At 46.3% G+C, this 21447-nt stretch overlaps 1 protein-coding gene across 1 annotated transcript; it reads left to right on the forward strand.

Moving 5' to 3' along the window:
* The first annotated feature begins 14529 nt into the window (after nt 1-14529).
* Nucleotides 14530-21227, forward strand: LRRC23 (leucine rich repeat containing 23). The gene is made up of 7 exons (XM_055566088.1): nt 14530-14697; nt 14782-14891; nt 15342-15595; nt 16414-16544; nt 18098-18234; nt 20185-20482; nt 21025-21227. Exons 1-6 carry the CDS (start codon nt 14575-14577, stop codon nt 20456-20458), a joined length of 1029 nt encoding a protein of 342 aa, XP_055422063.1. The 5' UTR covers nt 14530-14574; the 3' UTR covers nt 20459-20482; nt 21025-21227.
* The last annotated feature ends 220 nt before the right edge of the window (nt 21228-21447 follow it).

The following is a 21447-nucleotide window of genomic DNA, read 5'->3' on the forward strand; positions in this document are numbered from 1 at the left end:
GGTAATTTTTAAAAGACTGGCTCAAGTTTGTCTAGTTTTTCTTCACCTTTATGTCCTTTAAGGCCTCCACTTTCCAGTGACGCGGAAGTGGGGATACCCGCTGGCTGGTCCTTCCCTTATGCCTCGTCAGGGATTCTCAAAGTGGAGGGAGGAACAGAGGGGATTTTATCTGTAAGGTAAATCCAAACTGAGGGCAAGGTGTCCTTAATTATTTTTGAAAAGCACATTTACTATTAGTTCTGGGGACATCCCTGGCGGTCCAGTGGTTGGGGCTCTGTGGTCCCAATGCGGGGTACACAGGTTCAATTTCCTGGTCAGGGAATTAGGATCCTGCGTGCTATGCCCAAACCTGGCTTAAGACAGCAAATAAAGAAAGATTTAAAAGTTTCTTTAAAAAACTTATTTAGGAAAATAAAATGGTGGACTTCTCTGGTGGTCCAGTGGTTAGGACTCTGAGATTCCACTGCAGGGAGCCAGGGTTTGACTCCTAGTCCAGGAACCAAGAACCCTCACGCTGTGCCGTGTGGTCACACATAAAAATTGTGCAAGCATAATTTAAAGAAAAATTTTTAAAAGTACTGAAAACTCATCACAGTCTAATTATTGTACTACCTTTTGTAGTTTGCTAGGACTGCCATAACAAAAGGCTTAAGTAGTTCAAGTGACAGAAATTTATTTTCTCACAGTTCTGGGGGCAATGCAAGAGCAAGGTGTCAACAGGTTTGGTTTCCTGGGAGGCCTCTGTCCTTAGCTTGTAGCTGGCTGCGTGTTTCTATGTCCTCACACTGTCCTTTTCTCTGTGTGCCTGCCTCCCGTGTTCAAATATCCTCTTCTTAGGTTGATACCAGTCAGATTGGATTGGGGCCCACCCCAGTGGTCTCATTTTAACTTAATCATCTCTTTTAAGGCCCGATCCCCAATAGAGTCACATGCTGAGGTACTGGGGGCAGGGTTTCAACCTATGAATTTGGTGATACACAATTCAGCCCTTAACTGTTTTACTGTTATTTATGCTCTGAAATTATTTATCTCGATTATATCTGTATGGAGGAAACACCACATTGCGAGTTGCTAGCTTAAAACCAGTATTTATAGGAGAAAAATCAGTACATGCTAAAAAGTAGGGCATTTTGTTCTCCCTGGAGAGCCTGTTGTTAAAGATTTAACTGAACATCACAGCTGTAGATGTTATTTTGTTATTAGAATATAATTTGAATGTGAAAAATGGGAAACACACATACAAAAGATAGACCTTTTAGTTATTAGAACTAATAAGATAGGATCAATTATATATAGAGAAAAATCAATAGTTATGGCGGTGTGGCATTAGAGTAGAAATAGCTATATATTGAATATATTATATATGGATCAATGGAAAATAATCATCCAGGATTTTAATGGCATTTCAAAACAGTAGTTAAGGGTGGGATTAATTATTTCTTTAAGGTGACATGCTGTATAAACAAAGTGGAAAGGAAAACATTTTCAGTATTTATAAAGAACAAAAAGTTAATGTATCTGCATATTGGTTTTAATAGATGCCCACCAATTCTTTGATATTCTTCACTTTCTGGAGTGGAGCCTATTTCCTCTCTACTTGAGTGTGGCCTAGACTTAGTGACTAGATGCTGAAAATAGAATAAAGTGGAAGTGATGTGTGTGTTTTGGTATAGGGGCTTCCATCTTAGTCTCTTTCTCTCTTGGGAGAAGCCAGTTGCCTAACTGTGAGGACATTCAGGCAGTCCTATGGAGAAGTCCATGTGGTAAGGAACAGTCCCTTCAACAGCCATGTCACTGAACCATCTCCAGCCTCAGTCCATCCACTGGATAACTGTAGCCTCAGCTAAGATAGTTTTAGATTCTGGATTCACAGAAACTGATATAATAAATTCCCTGGTATGAAAAATAAATGACCCAATCAAAAAATGGGGCCAAAGAACTAAACAGACATTTCTCCAAAGAAGACATACAGATGGCTAATAAACACATGAAAAGATGCTCAACATCACTCATTATCAGAGAAATGCAAATCAAAACCACAATGAGGTACCATCTCACGCGAGTCAGAATGGCTGCTATCCAAAAGTCTATAAACAATACATGCTGGAGAGAGTATGGAGAAAAGGGAACCCTCTTACGCTGTTGGTGGGAATGCAAACTACTACAGCCATTATGGAGAACAGTGTGGAGATTCCTTAAAAAACTGGAAATAGAACTGCCATACGACCCAGCAATCCCACTGCTGGGCATACACACTGAGGAAACCAGAATTGAAAGAGACACGTGTACCCCAGTGTTCATCACAGCACTGTTTATAATAGCCAGGACATGGAAGCAACCTAGATGTCCGTCAGCAGATGAATGGATAAGAAAGCTGTGGTACATATACTCAATGGAGTATTAGCCATTAAAAATGCATTGGAATCAGTTCTAATGAGGTGGATGAAACTGGAGCCTATTATACAGAGTGAAGTAAGTCAGAAAGAAAAACACCAATACAGTATACTAATGCATATATATGGAATTTAGAAAGATGGTAATGATGACCCTATATGCGAGACAGCAAAAGAGACACAGATGCAAAGAACAGTCTTTTGGACTCTGTGGAAGAAGGCGAGGGTGGGATGATTTGAGAGAATAGCATCGAAACATGTATATTATCATATGTGAAACAGATTGCCAGTCCAGGTTTGATGCATGAGACAGGGTGCTCGGGGCTGGTGCACTGGGATGACCCTGAGGGATGGGATAGGGAGAGAGGTGGGAGGGCGGTTCAGGATAGGGAACACATGTACACCCGTGGTGGATTCATGTCAATGTATGGCAAAACCAATACAATATTGTAAAGTAGCCAAGGTAAGGAGCAGTGGCTGCGCTTTCCTGGAGCAGCCATGAAGAGATACCCCACGTCCAAGGTAAGAGAAACCCAAGTAAGATGGTAGGTGTTGCAAGAGGGCATCAGAGGGCAGACAGACTGAAACCACAATCACAGACAACTGGACAATCTGCTCACATGGATGACAGTTTGTCTAACTCAGTGAAACTAAGCCATGCCATGTGGGGCCATCCGAGATGGATGGGTCATGGTGGAGAGGTCTGACAGAATGTGGTCCACTGCAGAAGGGAATGGCAAACCACTTCAGTATTCTTGCTATGAGAACCCCATGAACAGGATGAAAAGGCAAAAAGATAGGACACTGAAAGATGAACTTCCCAGGTCAGTAGGTGCCCAACATGCTACTGGAAATCAGTGAAGAAATAACTCCAGAAAGAATGAATGGATGGAGCCAAAGCAAAAACAACACCCAGTTGTGGATGGAACTGGTGATAGAAGCAAGGTCTAATGCTGTAAAGAGCAATATTGCATAGGAACCTGGAATGTTAGGTCCATGCTGCTGCTGCTGCTGCTGCGTCGCTTCAGTCGTGTCCGACTCTGTACGACCCCAGAGATGGCAGCCCACCAGGCTCCCCCATCCCTGGGATTCTCCAGGCAAGAACACTGGAGTGGGGGTGTCTTTGCCTTCTCCAAGGCATAAAAGTCAAAAGTGAAAGGGAAGTCGCTCAGTCGTGTCTGACTCATAGCGACCCCGTGGACTGCAGCCTACCAGGCTCCTCCATCCATGGGATTTTCCAGGCAAGAGTACTGGAGTGGGGGTGCCATTGTCTTCTCATAAATCAGGGCAAGTTGGAAGTGGTCAAACAGGAGATGGCAAGAGTGAATGTTGACATTCTAGGAATCAGCGAACTAAGCTGGACTGTAATGGGTGAATTTAACTCAGATGACCATTATATCTACTACTTTGGGCAGGAATACCTTAGAAGAAATGAGTAGCCATCATAGTCAACAAGAGTCCAAAATGCAGTTCTTCGATGCAATCTCAAAAACGACAGAATGATCTCTGTTCGTTTCCAAGGCAAACCATTCAATATTACGGTAATCCAAGTCTATGCCCTGACCAGTAACTCTGAAGAAGCTGAAGTTGAACGGTTCTATGAAGACCTACAAGACCTTTTAGGACTAACACCCCAAAAAGATGTCCTTTTCATTATAGGGGACTGGAATGCAAAAGTAGGAAGTCAAGAAACACCTGGAGTAACAGGCAAATTTGGCCTTGGAGTACCGAATGAAGCAGGGTGAAGGGTAATAGAGTTTTGCCAAAAGAATGCACTGGTCATAGCAAACACCCTCTTCCAACAACATGACAGAAGACTCTACACATGGACATCACCATATGGTGAACACCGAAATCAGATTGATTATATTCTTTGCAGCCAAAGATGGAGAAGCTCTATACAGTCAGCAAAAACAAGACCGGGACCTGACTGTGGCTCAGATCATGAACTCCTTATTGCCAAATTCAGACTTAAATTGAAGAAAGTGGGGAAAACCACTAGACCATTCAGGTATGACCTAAATCAAATCCCTATGATTATACAGTGGAAGTGACAAATAGATTTAAGGGACTAGATCTGATAGACAGAGTGCCTGATGAACTATGGATGGAGGTTTGTGACATTGTACAGGAGATAGGGATCAAGACCATCCCATGGAAAAGAAATGCAAAAAAGCAAAATGGCTGTCTGAGGAGGCCTTACAAATAGCTGTGAAAAGAAGAGAAGCGAAAAGCAAAGGAGAAAAGGAAAGATATACCCATGTGAATGCAGAGTTCCAAAGAATAGCAAGGAGAGTTAAGAAAGCCTTCCTCAGTGATCAATGAAATGAAATAGAGGAAAACAGCAGGATGCGAAAGGCTAGAGATCTCTTCAAGAAAATTAGAGATACTAAGGGAATATTTCATGTGAAGATGGGCTCAATAAAGGACAGAAATGGTATGGACCTAACAGAAGCAGAAGGTATTAGAAGAGGTGGCAAGAATACACAGAAGAACTATTTAAAAAAGGTCTTCACGACCCAGATATTCACAATGGTGTGATCACTCACCTAGAGTCAGAGATCCTGGAATGTGAAGTCAAGTGGGCCTTAGGAAGCATCACTATGAACAAAGCTAGTGGAGGTGATGAAATTCCAGTTCAGCTATTTCAAATCCTAAAAGATGATGCTGTGAAAGTGCTGCACTCAATATGTCAGCAAATCTGGAAAACTCAGCAGTGGCCACAGGACTGGAAAAAGTCAGTTTTCCTTCCAATCCCAAAGAAAGGCAATGCCAAAGAATTCTCAAATTACCACACAATTGCACTCATCTCACACGCTAGTAAAGTAATATTCAAAATTCTCCAAGCCAGGCTTCAGCAATTCGTGAACCGTGAACTTCCTGATGTTCAAGCTGGTTTTAGAAAAGGCAGAGGAACCAGAGATCAAATTGCCAACACCCGCTGGATCATGGAAAAACCAAGAGAGTTCCAGAAAAACATCTATTTCTGCTTTATTGACTATGCCAAAGCCTTTGACTGTGTGGATCACAATAAACTGTGGAAAATTCTGAAAGAGATGGGAATACCAGACCACCTGACCTGCCTCTTGAGAAACCTGTATGCAGGTCAGGAAGCAACAGTTAGAACTGGACATGGAAAAAAAAAAGAACTGGACATGGAACAACAGCCTGGTTCCAAATCAGGAAAGGAGTACATCAAGGCTGTATATTGTCCCCTGCTTATTTAACTTATATGCAGAGTACATCATGAGAAACCCTGGGCTGGAAGAAGCACAAGCTGGAATCAAGATTGCCAGGAGAAATATCAATAACCTCAGATATGTAGATGACACCACCCTTATGGCAGAAAATGAAGAAGAACTAAAGAGCTTCTTGATGAAAATGAAAGAGAAGAGTGAAAAAGTTGGCTTAAAGCTCAACATTCAGAAAACTAAGATCATGGCATCTGGTCCCATCACTTCATGGCAAATAGATGGGGAAACAGTATAAACAGTGTCAGACTTTATTTTTCTGGGCTCCAAAATCACTGCAGATGGTGAGTGCAGCCATGAAATTAAAAGACGCTTACTCCTTGGAAGGAAAGGTATGACCGACCTAGACAGCATATTAAAAAGCAGAGACATTACTTTGTCCACAAAAGTCCATCTAGTCAAGGCTATGGTTTTTCCAGTAGTCAAGTATGGATGTGAGAGATGGACTGTAAAGAAAGCTGAGTGCCGAAGAATTGATACTTTTGAACTGTGGTGTTGGAGAAGACTCTTGAGAGTCCCTTGGACTCCAAGGAGATACAGCCATTCCATCCTAAATGAGATTAGTCCTGGGTGTTCATTGGAAGGACTGATGTTGAAGCTGAAACTCCAATACTTTGGCCATCTGATGCAAAGAACTGACTCATTTGAAAAGATCCTGATGCTGGGAAAGATTGAGGGCAGGAGGAGAAGGGGATGACAGAGGATGAGATGGTTGGATAGCATCACCAACTCAATGGATGTGAGTTTGGGTGGACTCCGGGAGTTGGTGATGGACAGGGAGGGCTGGTGTGCTGTGGTTCATGGGGTTGTAAAGAATTGGACATGACTGAGTGACTGAACTGAACTGATTGTGAAGTACTCAGCCTCCAATTAAAATAAATAAATTGATTTTAAAAAATAAAATCAAATAAATTCTCTGGTAGCTCAGATGGTAAAGAATCCACCATCTGATTGTAGGACTGGGTTTGATCCCTGGGTTGGGACAATTCCCCGGAGAAGAAAATGGGAACCCACTCCAGTATTCTTGCCTGGAGAATCCCAGACAGAGGAGCCTTTGCGGGCTACAGTTCATTGGGTTGCAGAGTCAGACACAACTGAGTGTCTCAGCACAAGCTACTAAAGTCCTGCAAGCCATGTGGTCAGCCAAAGGAGAAAAAAAAAAAAAAAAGAATTGCACCATAGATCCTCCAAATCCAGTGGCTTACCATTTTTTCTCTCATATAAAAAATAAGTCTGGGGACTTCCATGGTGATCTTGTTACTAAAACTCTGTGCTCCCAATGCAGGGGGCCCAAATTTAATTCCTGGCCAAGAAACCCGATTCCACTTGCTGCAACTAAGAGTTTGCATGCCACAAGTAAAGATCTTGCATCCCACAATGAAGATGGACGATCCTGCCTACCACCACCAAGACCTGGCTCATCCAAATAAATAAATATAAATAAATATTAAAAAAATAAGTCTGGAGATACACAGTTCAGAGCTGGTATGATAGCTTCATAATATTTCAGTATTCTAGTCTGCTTTCCACTTTTGTGGAAGATGCTTAACATCTTTAGTCATCAGGGAAATGCAAATCAAAACCACAATGAAATACCACTTCACATCCACTAGGATAGCTACAATCAAAAACAGTAACAAATGTTGGCCAGGATATGGAGAAATTAGAACCCTTAAAAACTGCTGGTGGAAGTGCAATGTAGGGCAGCTACTTTGGAAAAAGCTTGGCAAGTTCCTCAAAAGGTTAAATATAGAGTTAACATACGATCCACTTACAATTCCACTTATAGGGAAAAAGCTGCCAACAAACTAAGCTAAAATATCTGAGGTCCAGTTCTATTTGTAATAGATTTTTCAGATTAAAATAGTTTCTTCCTGGGGATTTTCATGTAATATTTTATTTAAGGCTCCTAGCAAAATGCCTGATACATAGTAAGCATTCAATATAGATAGTTGAATAAATGAAGGAATATATTGAAACTATAAATATTAAAAAAAAATTTTAAACTATTTATTATTGGCCTCACTAGGTCCTTCTTGTTGCACTCAGGCTTTCTCTAGTTGTGGCAAGTGGGGCTGTTCTCTTGCCATGGCTCTCCAGTTCTAGATCACGGGCTCAGTAGTTGTGGTGCATGGGCTTAGTTGCCCAGGAGCATGAGGAATCTTCCTGGACCAGGGATTGAACCCATGTCCCTTGCATTGGCAGGCAGATTCTTAACCAGTGGACCACCAGGGAAGTCCAAAACTGTAAATATTTAATGAATGAATGAATGAATATTTAATGTGGCAAAGAATCATGTCCTCCTTTTGAATCCATTAATTTCAGCATCAATTCAGTTCAGTCGCTCAGTCGTGTCCAACTCTTTGCGACCCTATGGACTGCAGCACACCAGGCCTCTCTGTCCATCACCAACTCCCGGAATTTACTCAAACTCATGTCCATTGTGTCGGTGATGCCATACAACCATCTCATCCTCTGTCGTCCCCTTCTCTTCCCACCTTCAATCTTTCCCAGCATCAGGGTCTTTTCAAATGAGTCAGTTCTTTGAATCAGGTGGCCAAAGTATTGGAGTTTCAGCTTCAGCATCAGTCCTTCCAAAGAATATTCAGGACTGATTTCCTTTAGGATAGACTGGTTGCATTTCCTTACAGTCCAAGGGACTCTCAAGAGTCTTCTCCAACACCACAGTTCAAAAGCATCAATTCTTTGATCTTCAGCTTTCTTTATAGTCCAATTCTCACATCCATGCTGCTAAGTCACTTCAGTCGTGTCCAACTCTGTGCGACCTCATAGACGGCAGACCACCCTGGGATTCTCCAGGCAAGAACACTGGAGTGGGTTGCCATTTCCTTCTCCAATGCATGAAAGTGAAAAGTGAAAGTGAAGTCGCTCAGTCGTGTACGACTCTTCGAGACCCCATGGACTGCAGCGCACCAGGCTCCTCCATCCATGGGGTTTTCCAGGCAAGAGTACTGGAGTGGGGTGCCATTGCCATAGAGTTCAATATTTTGATACTCAGTATTATTTTTGTATTGATATTATTTCGGTATATAACTAAGAAAAATGAAAATATACAGCTACACCAAAATTTCTACATGAATGTTCCTAGTAGCATTATTCATAATAGCCAAAAAATTGAAAGAACATGTCTATCAACTGATGAATGAAGAAATACAATAAAATCTGGTATAAACCAGATATACAATAGAATATTGTTCAGCAATTAAGAGGGCTGAAGTACTGATATGAGCTATAATACAGATGAACCTTGAAAACATGAATGAAAGAAGCCAAACACAAAGAACTGCATGTTGTAAAACTTCATTTATATAAACTATTTCAGAACAGTTCTTTTTTTTTAATATTGCTATGATGTTTTATTAGTGGCAGTAAATTGTAACTTATTTCAGCAAGATTTATCATTAATGACAACCATATTACCTAAATATTCTGGATTGAAACAATATTTAAATAATTAAGTTATGTGCTTCATATCTGCACACATTAAAAAACATTTTATATGATTAAACACAAAAAGACTAAAACAATTTTTCTAATCGATTTTAAGTAAAACAGACACCACAGAGCTGAAGAATTACACATTTTGACACAGGTAAGGCTATTTTTCAATGGCCAAGTATTGTTTATAAGTTAGGTGTGTGTGCTTAGTCACTAAGTTGTATCTGACTCTTTGCGACCCCATGGATGGTAGTGGGTTGCCCTTTCCTTCTCCAATAAGAACAGTTCTGTTAGTAAGAAAGAAGCAAAGAAAGCATATCAGATAAGCAACTGGCAGTTTCCACCACAATTATTATTCAAATCATAAAGAGCTCCTACAAAGCAATTTTAAAAATTAGTGAATGACTCAGGAGCATGAGAAAGGACATGAAAAGGAATTTTGTAAAATAAATACAAACAAATACATAGACATATATTAATAAAAAGAAACCTCACTGACAATCAAAAATACAAATTAAAATAATAATTTTGTGGCTATTTGATAATGGCTATTATCATAAAGGGTCTTCCCTGGTGACTCAGCGGTAAAGAATCTACCTGCCAATGCAGGAGACATGGGTTTCATCCCTGGGTCCGGAAGATCACCTGAAGAAGGAAATGGCAACCCACTCCAGTATTCTTCCCTGGGAAATCCCATGGACAGAGTAACCTGGAGGGCTCCAGTCCATGGGATCGTAAAGAGTCTGACATGATTGAGCAACTAAACAGCAGCACTCCTTGGGGGTGGACATGTTTATCCTTATTTCATAAATGTGAAAATGAAATCTCAGTAAAATGATATAATGTGCTGAGGCACCCAGCTATTGAGTGGTAGAGTAAGTTTGGAACCTGGTGACTTTGACTTTAAAACCTTGCTAGTACCATGATCATGACAAATTGTGGAAAGCTCTTAGAGAGGTGGAATACCAGACCATCTTACCTGTCTCTTGAGAAACCTGTATGTGGCTCAAGAAGCAACAGTTAGAACCCTATATGGAGCAACTGATTGGTTCACGATTGAGAAAGGAGTACGACAGGGCTGTCTGCTGTCACCCTGTTTGTTTAACCTATATGCTGAGCACATCATGGGAATTGCCAGGCTGGATGAGTTACAAGCTGGAATCAAGATAGGTGGGAGAAACATCAACAACCTCAGATATGCGGATGATACAACTCTGATGCTAGAAAGTGAAGAGAAACTAAAGAGCCTCTTGATGAGGGCGAAAGAGGAGCGTGAAAGAGCTGGCTTAAGATTAAATATTAAAAAAAACTAAGATCATGGCATCCGGCCCCATTGCTGCTAAGTCACTTCAGTCATGTCCGACTCTGTGTGACCCCATAGAGAGCAGCCCACCAGGCTCCCCCATCCCTGGGATTCTCCAGGCAAGAACACTGGAGTGAGTTGCCATTTCCTTCTCCAATGCATGAAAGTGAAAAGTGAAAGGGAAGTTGCTCAGTCGTGTCCGACCCTTAGCGACCCCATGGACTGCAGCCTACCAGGCTCCTCCATCCATGGGATTTTCCAGGCAAGAGTACTAGAGTGGGGTGCCATTGCCTTCTCCGCCGGCCCCATTACTTCATGGCAAATAGAAGGGGAAAAGGTGGAAGTAGTGACAGATTTCCTCTTCTTGGGCTCCAAAATCACTGCGGTTGGTGACTGCAGCCATGAAATCAGATGATTGCTTCTTGGCAGGAAAGCAATGACAAACCTAGACAGTATGTTGAAAAGCAGACACATTACTCTGCCAACAAAGGTCCAAGTAGTCAAGGCTATGGTCTTCCCAGTGGGCACGTACAGTTTTAAGAGCTGGACTGTAAAGAAGGAAGAATGCCAAAGAATTGATGCCTTCAAACTGTGGTGCTGGAGAAGACTCTTGAAAGTCCCTTGGACAGCAGGGAGATCAACCAGTCAATCTTAAGGGAGATCAACCCTGAATACTCACTGGGAGGACTGATGCTGAAGCTGAAGCTCCAGTATTTTGGTCATAGGATGTGCACAGATGACTCATTGGAAAAGTCCCTGATGCTGGGAACGATGGAGGGTGGGAGAAGAGGGAATCAGAGGATGAAATGACTGGATGGCATCACTGATGCCATGAACATGAACACGAGCAAACTCTGGGAGATGGTGAGGGACAGGGAGGCCTGGCATGCTGCAGTACACAGGGTCACAAAGAGTTGTACAACAACAACAAGGAGTACCATGATACTAAGTGAACAGGACAGGGCAGGAGGTGATATTTCCTGATTTTCAACTCACCACAATCTCCATCAGACTGCTTTTCCTGTTCTATAGTCTGTAAGTTAACAATCACATGGTATCTTGTGTAGATACCTTGCCGTATCTACATCAGATTCTACAGGATTGATAACAACCTCCCGCCCCCTAGGTAGGAATTGTGTCATAAATATTAATCTCCCTGAGCCTTAGTTTCCTCTTCTCCCAAGTAGCTATCTCACAGGACTGAGGTGGAGATTCAGTAGCACTTGCAAAGGCATCTCATGTGATGTATGGCACAAGCGCTCCAGAAATATTTGTTGCATCTCAACCTCTCTTTGCAATCTCCTTCAACAAGTCACACAGGCTTGAGTGCCTGGGTGTGGCTGTATTGGTTCTTGTCAATGACTACGATGATGTTAATGATCTTAGTTTCCGAACCAGGGATCACACCTGTGTCCCTTGCTGTGGAAGTGCAGAGTCTTAACCACTGAACCACCAGGGAAATCTCTCGATTATTATTTATATGACTGTGTTGGATGAGGATTATTATCCTAGGCTCCTGTTGGATTTTCTCCCTTCATATCACACAAAAGGTTTGCATCAAATGAGGAGGACAGAATGGCCCCACGCTGGATTCAGCAATCCATAGAGGGCTTCAGCATAAGTCATACTCTTACTCCCTCTCTATCAGTTGGTACCTGTAAGCCTATTTTACAAATGGGAAAGTGGAGTCTTAGGTAAATTGCTAGTAAATTGCAGATCTGTCAAGACTCCAACACAGAGCTTAAGATAACATTGGGCCTGGGCTCCTTCCATTCCATGAAGCCACCTGCCAAAAGTCTACTTGAAAATAATCAATGGGTGGGATCTATGAGAAGGTGGGGGAACCAGACCTTGGTATTTGTCAGTCAGTTCAGTTCAGTAGCTCAGTCGTGTCCGACTCTTCGAGACCCCATGAATTGCAGCAGGCCAGGCCTCCCTGTCCATCACCAACTCCCAGAGTTCACCCAGACTCACGTCCATCGAGTCGGTGATGCCGTCCAGCCATCTCATCCTCTGTCGTCCCCTTCTCCTCCTGCCCCCAATCCCTCCCAGCATCAGAGTCTTTTCCAACAAGTCAACTCTTCGCATGAGGTGGCCAAAGTACTGGAGTTTCAGCTTTAGCATCATTCCCTCCAAAGAAATCCCAGGGCTGATCTCCTTCAGAATGGACTGGTTGGATCTGCTTGCAGTCCAAGGGACTCTCAAGAGTCTTCTCCAACACCACAGTTCAAAAGCATCAATTCTTTGGTGCTCAGCCTTCTTCACAGTCCAACTCTCACATCCATACATGACCACAGGAAAAACCATAGCCTTGACTAGATGGACCTTTGTGGGCAAAGTAATGTCTCTGCTTTTGAATATGCTATCTAGGTTGGTCATAACTTTCCTTCCAAGGAATAAGCATCTTTTAATTTCATGGTTGCAGTCAACATCTGCAGTGATTTGGGAGCCCCAAAAAATAAAGTCTGACACTGTTTCCACTGTTTCCCCATCTATTTTCCATGAAGTGATGGGACTGGATGCCATGATCTTCGTTTTCTGAATGTTGAGCTTTAAGCCAACTTTTACACTCTCCACTTTCACTTTCATCAAGAGGCTTTTTAGTTCCTCTTCACTTTCTGCCATAAGGGTGGTGTTATCTGCATATCTGAGGTTATTGACATTTCTCCCGGCAATCTTGATTCCAGCTTGTGTTTCTTCCAGTCCAGCGTTTCTCATGATGTACTCTGCATATAAGTTAAATAAGCAGGGTGATAATATACAAACTTGACGTACTCCTTTTCCTATTTGGAACCAGTCTGTTGTTCCATGTCCAGCTCTAAATGTTGCTTCCTGACCTGCATACAGGTTTCTCAAGAGGCAGGTCAGGTGGTCTGGTATTCCCATCTCTTTCAGAATTTTCCACAGTTTATTGTGATCCACACAGTCAAAGGCTTTGGCATAGTCAATAAAGCAGAAATAGATGTTTTTCTGGAACTCTCTTGCTTTTTCCATTATCCAGAGGATGTTGGCAATTTGATCTCTGGTTCCTCTGTCTTTTCTAAAACCAGCTGGAACATCAGGAAGTTCACGGTTCACGTATTGCCGAAGCCTTGCTTGGAGAATTTGAGCATTAATTTACTAGCATGTGAGATGAGTACAATTGTGCGGTAGTTTGAGCATTCTTTGGCATTGGGTATTTCTAGCTCTTGGTATTTGTCCACCTTTTGCTTCAGGGAATGAGTTGCTTTTGAATTCACAATACTCCTGCATTGAGGTAGTCTAGTTCCTTAAGGTCTCAGGTGACTTACTGGCTAGCCCTGCCCTCTGCCCCTCCCCTCAGTGTACTAAGTAAGTCACGCCCACTGGCTTTTCAGCCCTGGGCCAATTACCGCGCCCCATCCGGGTTCCTAGGACTGGGAACCGGGGCTCGTTACCAGGCAACTACTGGCCCCCAGGCTTCGCGGCGGATTTTCAGTTCGGTTATTCGCAGGTCCTCTTAACGGCTGCCAGCTGCGGGAGCCTAGTGCCCGGTCCCCCGTTGCCATAACAGCAGTATACAACGCCTCCTTCTCCCTTGTCCTCTACCAGACAGCTCTTCTCTCTCGGGGCCAGACCTCTCCACGACAGCTTCTGGTTGAGCAGAACCAGGGTCTGTGTCCCTTCTGCCAAAGAAGATTGAGTGGGAGGGTTGGAGCCTGCATGACCGGCTGGTGTCCAGGAGGGGACAGGGAAACGTGGGATGGAAGAGTTAGAAGAAAGAACTGGAGCAGGGGTCAGGGATGGAAAGGGAGGGGAGGTGAGATGTCGGTAGGGGATTTTGGAGAAGAAGGTGGCTTCAGGCAGAAGTGGGAAGAACTGGCGAACGGGGAGCCCAAGAAGCTGGACAACTAGCTGCTGGAGGAGTTGGAGCCACTGAGAGGGGCAGGGTCGTGGGGGTCTGGGAAAGCATCCAAGGGGAAGGGATCCTTGGTGGGAAGTATGAAGTGGAGGTTGGGAGTCAAAATGCTTTGTTCACAGGGATGAGGAAAGAAGCATGGCTGGCAAGAGATCCGGGGGGTGATAGGGTGATGGAAGGGGTACCCATTAATGGAGGTGAAGGAGGGAGCATTGGCTAACACCGAGATCATCTCTCTCAGGGCGAGGACCCAGCCTGATCTGACTCCAGAGCTTTCAGCAGGGAAGACAAATGTCAGATGAAGATGACCTGGAAGACTTTGAGACAGACCAGGATGATCTGGAAAGAGAAGATGATGAGAAGGAGACAGAGGAGTGGGAGGACTACAGGAAGGAGGGAGAGGAGTCTGAGGATGTGAGAACTTGGAAGCGGAGGGGTCTGGGGTTAGGGGCTGGGGTTGGGCTGGAAAGGCATGCCTGAGTCCACTTCCTCCTGCAGTGGATATCCACGCCCCTCACAGAGGACATGATGAAAGAAGGGCTTTCTCTGCTCTGCAAGACGGGTAATGGACTGGCTCATGCTTACGTCAAGCTGGAGATTAAGGACAGGTGTGTTTATGGGGGACCAGAAGCAGGCCAACGTTGTGGGACCTAGTCTCCTTTCTCACCCTTCATCCTGGGTGTTTTGACTGAGTTTGGATCTCTGTCATCCTGAGCCAGCTAGGAGGGAAGGATAGAGTCTACCTCTCAGGATGCTGTGACCCCCTGCGTCAGAGCTGGCCTGCGGCATTGGAGGCTGTAAGGGGATAGGGTGGGGTGGAGATTCCAGCTGGACTCCCTTACTTGTCCTCCAGAGTGCCGGTTCTCAGCCCTTCACAGACACGAGGTGCCTGCTTACGGCTGAGAACCCACCTACCTTCTCCTTCCCCTCCCCAACTCGCCCATCTGTCAGTTGCTCTTCTCTCCACTCTAAGCCATCTTCACGCTGCCTTCTGCTTTAGCACCTCTGACAGCCCTTGCTGGATTCTTAACCCTGAGCCAGCCTCTACTACCTCCTAGGGATCTGACAGACATCCACCTGTTGCGTTCCTACATCCATCTGCGCTACGTGGATGTTTCTGAAAACCACTTGACAGACTTGTCCCCACTCAATCACCTCACCCACCTGCTCTGGCTCAAGGCCGATGGCAACCAGCTTCGGAGTGCCCGGCTGAACGAACTGCCCTACCTGCAGATTGCCAGCTTTGCCTACAACCAGATCACCGACACAGAGGGCATCTCTCATCCTCGTCTGGCCAGCCTGGATCTCAAAGGTGGGGCCTTAGGATGGGCCTCCCACAATTCCTTCCTCGCCTGGGGCCAATAGCAGTGGGGAGCATGGCCCTTGGCTGTGCAACATAGCAACCTACATTATTCACTCACTAATTCAGACACCCGTGGTGGTTCACAATGACAGTTCTATGTGCTGGAGATATAGGAGTGAACAAAACAAAGAAATTCTCTATTCTTGCATAGCTTACCTTCTAGTCAGGGAAGGCAGGCAATCATCGATGATCACAATATTTAATTTTATTTATTTTTTGGCCACACCATGCAGCATTCAGGATCATAGTTCCCCAAGTAGGGATTGAACCAGTGCCCCTGAGTGGAAGTGTGGAGTGTTAACCACTGAACCACCAGGGAAGTCCCAACGATCACAATAAATAAGTAAACTTTTATAAAGCGTGTTAAAAGGAGATAAGCGTTAAAAAAGAACAACAAAAAAAAAGGGAAAAGTACAATGGAAAAAATAGATCAGGGTAAAGGAAATGGGTGGGGGGAGGTGGCGATTTCAAACAAGTTGGCTAGGACAAATGTCATTGGGAAGTTGACACCTGAGTGAAGACTTGAAGGAGGAGAGGGAGTTAGCTGTATGGATTGTGGGGCACCCCTCATTCATGCCTCAACGACTTAGGTGGGCACATCCCTTGTGCCCTTGGACCACCAGACCATCGCCCCAAGGCCCTGTGGGTGTTAAATCTGGAGCTGGCCCTCCTTGTATCCACCTGGCATTACAGAAGATGATGCAGAGGCTCTATTGCTGAACACTTGGGGTGGCCCTCTGAACCCTTCACACCCTCCTTCTCCTCAGGGAACCGCATCCACATGGTGACAGGTTTGGATCCCCAAAAACTGATCAGCCTGCACACGCTGGAGCTTCGGGGGAACCAGCTGAATAGCACCCTGGGAATCAACCTCCCTAAGCTGAAGAACCTCTTCCTGGTAGCGCCCTGGGTCACAGGGTGGTGGGTGCTGGAAAGGGGGCACTGTGCTGGGGGCCAGGATACCAGCTTCTAGAAGGTGGTGGTTTAGTCCCCAAGTTGTGTCTGACTCTTGCAGTTCTATAGACAGAGGAGTCCGCCAGGCTCCTCTGTCCATGGGATTTTCCAGGTACGAATACTGGAGTGGGTTGCCATATCCTCCTCCAGGAGATATATCCTCCTTCCCGACCCAGGGATCAAACCCTCTTCTGCACTGCAGGTGGATTCTTGACCACTGAGTCACCAGGGAAGTCTGGCTTCTAGTGGACTCACCTACTAACTTCATCATCCTTATGATAATTGGCATTATTTCCAAACGCCGAGTGTTTGCTTGGTGCCCAATGCTGTGAGGATGCAAAATCCAAATAGACAAGGTGTTCACCAATTAACAGGGCTAATAGTACACAACGTGTGAATGACATAGAGACAGTTTGCTTTGATATAGGTTGGAACACCATGTGCATAACTGAGGTACAGGCATCAGGCTAAGGAGGCCACTTAGGTGTCTAGTCTTTTAAGTTTTTTTTCGGTGGGGGGCTGGGCCACACGGCATGTGGATCTTAATTCCCCAAACTGGGCTCGAACCCATGTTTCCTGCGCTGGAAGTCTTAACCACTGGACCACCAGGGAAGGTCCTGTGTCTAGTCTTTTAAGCCCTTGAGCTTCTTCATTCCAAAATGCTGCTGAAGCCATGTCTCCTTGGTGGAGCAGTGAGGCTCTTGGGCTGGGGGGTAGTGGGGGTGGGTTGAAGCATTTTCTTCATCAGAGGTGGCTGTGGTGGGCTGGATAGTAGGGTTTACTGCCAACCTTTCTGTTGATTGAAAGCTTCTCCTGGATTCTTTACTATCAACATGGAACTCTACTCACCTCCACTCCCCTTTCTCACCCTCTCTACCTCTTAGATTTGCTGTTTTGCAAATCTAAGTAAAGAATCTGCCTGCAATGCGGGAAACCTGGGTTTGATCCCTGGGTGGGAAGATCCCCTGGAGAAGGGCATGGCAACCCACTCCAGTATTCTTGCCTGGAGGATCCCATGAACAGAGGAGCCAGGTGGGCTACAGTCTATGGGGTCTCAAAGAGTTAGACACAACGGAGTGACTGGCACGCGCGCGTGCGCGCGCACACACACACACACACATACACACATATAATTAATTATTGGCTGTGCTGGGTCTTCATTGCTTTATTCCAGTTGCAGTGAGCAGGGGCTACTCTCTAGTTGTGGTGCAAGGGCTTCTCATTGTGGTGGCTTCTCTTGTCGTGGAGCACAGTCTTTAGGGTGCCTGGGCTCAGTCGTTGTGGTTCCCAGGCTCTAGAGCACAGGCTCAGTAGCTGTGGCAGGTGGGCTTAGTTGTTCTGCAGCATGTGGGGTCTTCTCTGATCTATGTCTCTTGCACTGGCAGGCAGATTCTTTACCACTGAGCTACCAGGGAAGCCCTGCCACGTCTCTCTGATTTCTCTTCCTTTTCCCCCCTGCCCCCCTTTCCCAATCTATCTACTGTATCCTGGGTCTAGGCCCAGAACATGTTGAAGAAGGTGGAAGGCTTGGAGAACCTAAGCAATCTCACTACCTTGCATCTTCGAGACAACCAGATTGAGACTCTGAGTGGTTTCTCCAAGGAAATGAAATCATTGCAGTACCTCAACCTAAGGTATGCATCCCTCCAGGCCCACTTCGCCCCTACCCTTGGAGTCCTCTGGTCCCAGTCCCCCAGTTCCAGCCCTCTCACAGATTCTTCCCTCATCCTCCGTCCTCATCCCTCCTTTCCTGACTGTCTTCTGCATCAGTCTTAATTGCATGCAGCACTGGAACCTTTGTAGCCCGAGACTCCTGAATCCTATTCATTCCACTCACATACTGAGAAGGTGCTATGTGCCAGGCCTTGTGCTGTGCTGAGAACCGGCTGAAGGAATCAGAGATGGTTCCTGTTCTCAAGGGACTCACAGTCTAGCTCCATCCCATATAAGTTTCTACTGCTCTTCTCCATCTTCTGGGTCCCAATTCCCCTTCCGATTTCCAGCCTCTCATTTCTTGAGTCTCCCCTGTAAGGGATGGCCCCATACTGATTTCAAACACAAGGTATGCTCAGATTTGAGGCAAGGGGAGTCATTAAAAGAATAGATGGAAAGGCACTGAGGATCAGGCGAGACTTTACTGCAGCAGCTCCTGTCTGATGGGGGATTTTATGTGTGTAATCTTTAAGCAAAGATGTAAGGAAATTGCCTGCTTAGTTACCAAGGCCAAATCCTCTTCGAGGACAGCAGTGGAAAGAGAGTCTCCGAGTAAGGAGTGGTGGACGTACCTTGAAGCCCAGAGTCCTGCCCTGACTCCTGGAATTAGCTCTGCCATCTTGGTCTGTGCCACCTGTGCCATCTTGGTACAGTGGAGGGCTTATTGTTTGCCTGTCAATGGTATGAATGCTAAGCTGGTTTAGCTGAGACCCCATGGACTATGGTTTGCCAGGCTCCTCCATCCATGGGATTTCCCAGGCAAGAATACTGAAGTGGGTTGCCATTTCCTTCTGCAGTTAATGGTATAGATAGGGATAAGGGACCTTCCTCAGTGGCTATTAACCAGGGATATTTGGAAGTAAGTGTAGGACGGAGGGTTTGTCTCAGTGACTGGGAGGTGCCTCTGGGGCCAGAGACCTGAAAACAAGGACAGTCCAGCACACAGGGCATGTTACACTCCACACACGAGAAGCACCGTGCGTGGTTCAGCCCCTCCCTTGAGATAGGGCTGAAACATTTAAGCCTGATCTCACAAAGCTGTAAGCCAAGAGCATGAACATAAACACAGAGTACCATACAATGGGGGCTTCCCCAGTGGCTCAGTGGTAAAGAATCTGCACAGGTTCGATACCTGGGTCAGGAAGATCCCCTGGAGAAGGGCACGGCAATCCACTCCAGTATTCTTGCCTGGGAAATCCCATGGATAGAGGAGACTGGTGGACTACAGTTCATGGGGTTGCAAAGAGTCAGACACGACTGAGTGACTAACAAACACTTGAGTTTCCTATAAAATGAAGCTGAGGTTAAGACCTATCCCTCAGGGTGATCGTGAAAATGTCAGTAGCTGAAACAGGGATGGTGGACCACTGAGGGATGAATAGCTGAAGCAACTGAGCATGCATGCATGCGCGGTACAATGAGGCGCTTTGGGGGGAAGCTTATTCTTTGGGCTCCTTCCTGTGGGAGCACCCAGACAGCACCGTCTCCATGAGCTTAGAGCCCAGTTTCTTCTCTGCTGGTTCTGGTCCCACCGTCTAACCTCTCTGATTAGACGGAAGCCTATCCTTGCAAGGGAGATTCCTCCCTCGTCCCCAGCTACAAGACAGGGTTGAGACCTAGCTTTGCTGATCCAGAAGGAGACACACGAGACATTACAGAATAGACCGTGGCACTGAGGGTTCCCCAGGGCAGAACAGACTGGAGCAGGGTTGCCCAGCACCTCTGTCTGCGGCAAATCCAGCCAGTCCACGGAGGCCATGTTTCTAGAGGAACTAGAGTCCCGTGGGAGATTCCCCCGCGAGGCCCCAGGCCTGGCAGCTGGCCTCTGACACCCACGTTCCCTGGTGAATCCTTCCTGCCTGCACCGGCAGGGGCAACATGGTGGCCGACCTGGGGGAGCTTGCCAAGCTGCGGGACCTACCCAGGCTGCGAGCTTTGGTGCTTCTGGACAACCCATGCACCGACGAGAACGACTACCGCCAGGAAGCCCTGGTGCAGATTGCTCATCTGGAGCGCCTGGACAAGGAATTCTATGAGGAGGAGGAGCGGGCTGAGGCCGAGGAGATCCGGCAGAGGATGAAAGAGGAGCAGGAGCAGGAGGCTGAGGTCGAGCCTGAGTCGGAACTGGACCAGTCATCCACCTAGCAGTTCCCCTGGCCTCCAAAGACAGTAAGGAAGGGGGTGGGGAGGCAGGAAGACCGGCTGTTGTAGGGAGGAGGTGGATGGGGAAGGCAGAGGCAAGAAGACTTGGGGAGACCTGGGTTAGGAGTCATGGGTGTCTCACGGGGAGGAGAAAGAGCCAGAAGGGCCTGGGAGGAGCTGAGAGAGGCAGAGGTGATATATCAGAAAGCCTGAGGAGTAAGTCCCGAGAAAGGGGCAGCAGGCAGAGATGAGGGTGTGGCTGGGCAACCACACCTGACGGAAAGACTGGGTCAGGGGCTTTGGTGGGGTGGGTTGGAGGCAGCATCTGAGGACTGGGCCTAGGGAAGAAGGCGGGAGAGGAAAATCCTGCACTAAAGAGCGGAGGCTAAAAATGACAGGACAGGGGCAGAAGGCGGATAGGAGGGCAGAAGGAGGTGGAAAGAGACAGAGGCTGTGAGCCCAGGGAAGGGTGGCAGCTGGCACTTCAGTGGGGCAGAGGCGGGGTGTGTGGGTGGGGGAGTGTGGGGGTGCGGGTGGCCAGAGGCTTGGCTTCTACTTTCTTCCTCCAGGCGATCGGGGGACGCTGGCCCCCAAAACTGAGAAGACCCCAGTCAGGGGGAGCCCCACACTTAGACCCACCCTCATCCGGAGACAGAAGATGCCCACTTTTGTCCCAGACCTGGGAATTCATCACAGCGTGCCGCCCAGGCTCCTCACAGGCATCTGGGCAGCGGTGACTAGGCGGCAAGCAGCTCCGGGGGGCAGGTCTGGAGGGAGCCAGGCCTCGATGGGCCCCGGGTGCTGCGTGAAGAATCTGCGGAGGAGCTGTGGAGGCGGCAGCCTGGGTGTGAGGAACAGTTTGCTTTTCCAATAAAGAGACATTGGGATACTTTGGTGTCTGATTCGGTTTTTGAGACACTTGAGTCCTTTGTGGGCTTTCCTGGCTGATCACTGGCGTGAAGCTGACTGTTACTTTACAGGGGGTACTGGGT

The sequence above is a fragment of the Bubalus kerabau genome, chromosome 1 (genome assembly GCF_029407905.1).
Source record: "Bubalus kerabau isolate K-KA32 ecotype Philippines breed swamp buffalo chromosome 1, PCC_UOA_SB_1v2, whole genome shotgun sequence".
NCBI lineage: Eukaryota > Metazoa > Chordata > Mammalia > Artiodactyla > Bovidae > Bubalus > Bubalus kerabau.

Excerpts from the sequence above, each read along its gene's own strand:
- LRRC23 (XM_055566088.1), top strand. The coding sequence starts at position 14,575 with ATGTCAGATGAAGATGACCTGGAAGACTTTGAGACAGACCAGGATGAT. Across the intron at positions 14,892-15,341 it reads AAGCTGGAGATTAAGGACAG|GGATCTGACAGACATCCACC; the intron begins GTGTGTTTATGG and ends ACTACCTCCTAG. Across the intron at positions 16,545-18,097 it reads AGCTGAAGAACCTCTTCCTG|GCCCAGAACATGTTGAAGAA; the intron begins GTAGCGCCCTGG and ends TCCTGGGTCTAG.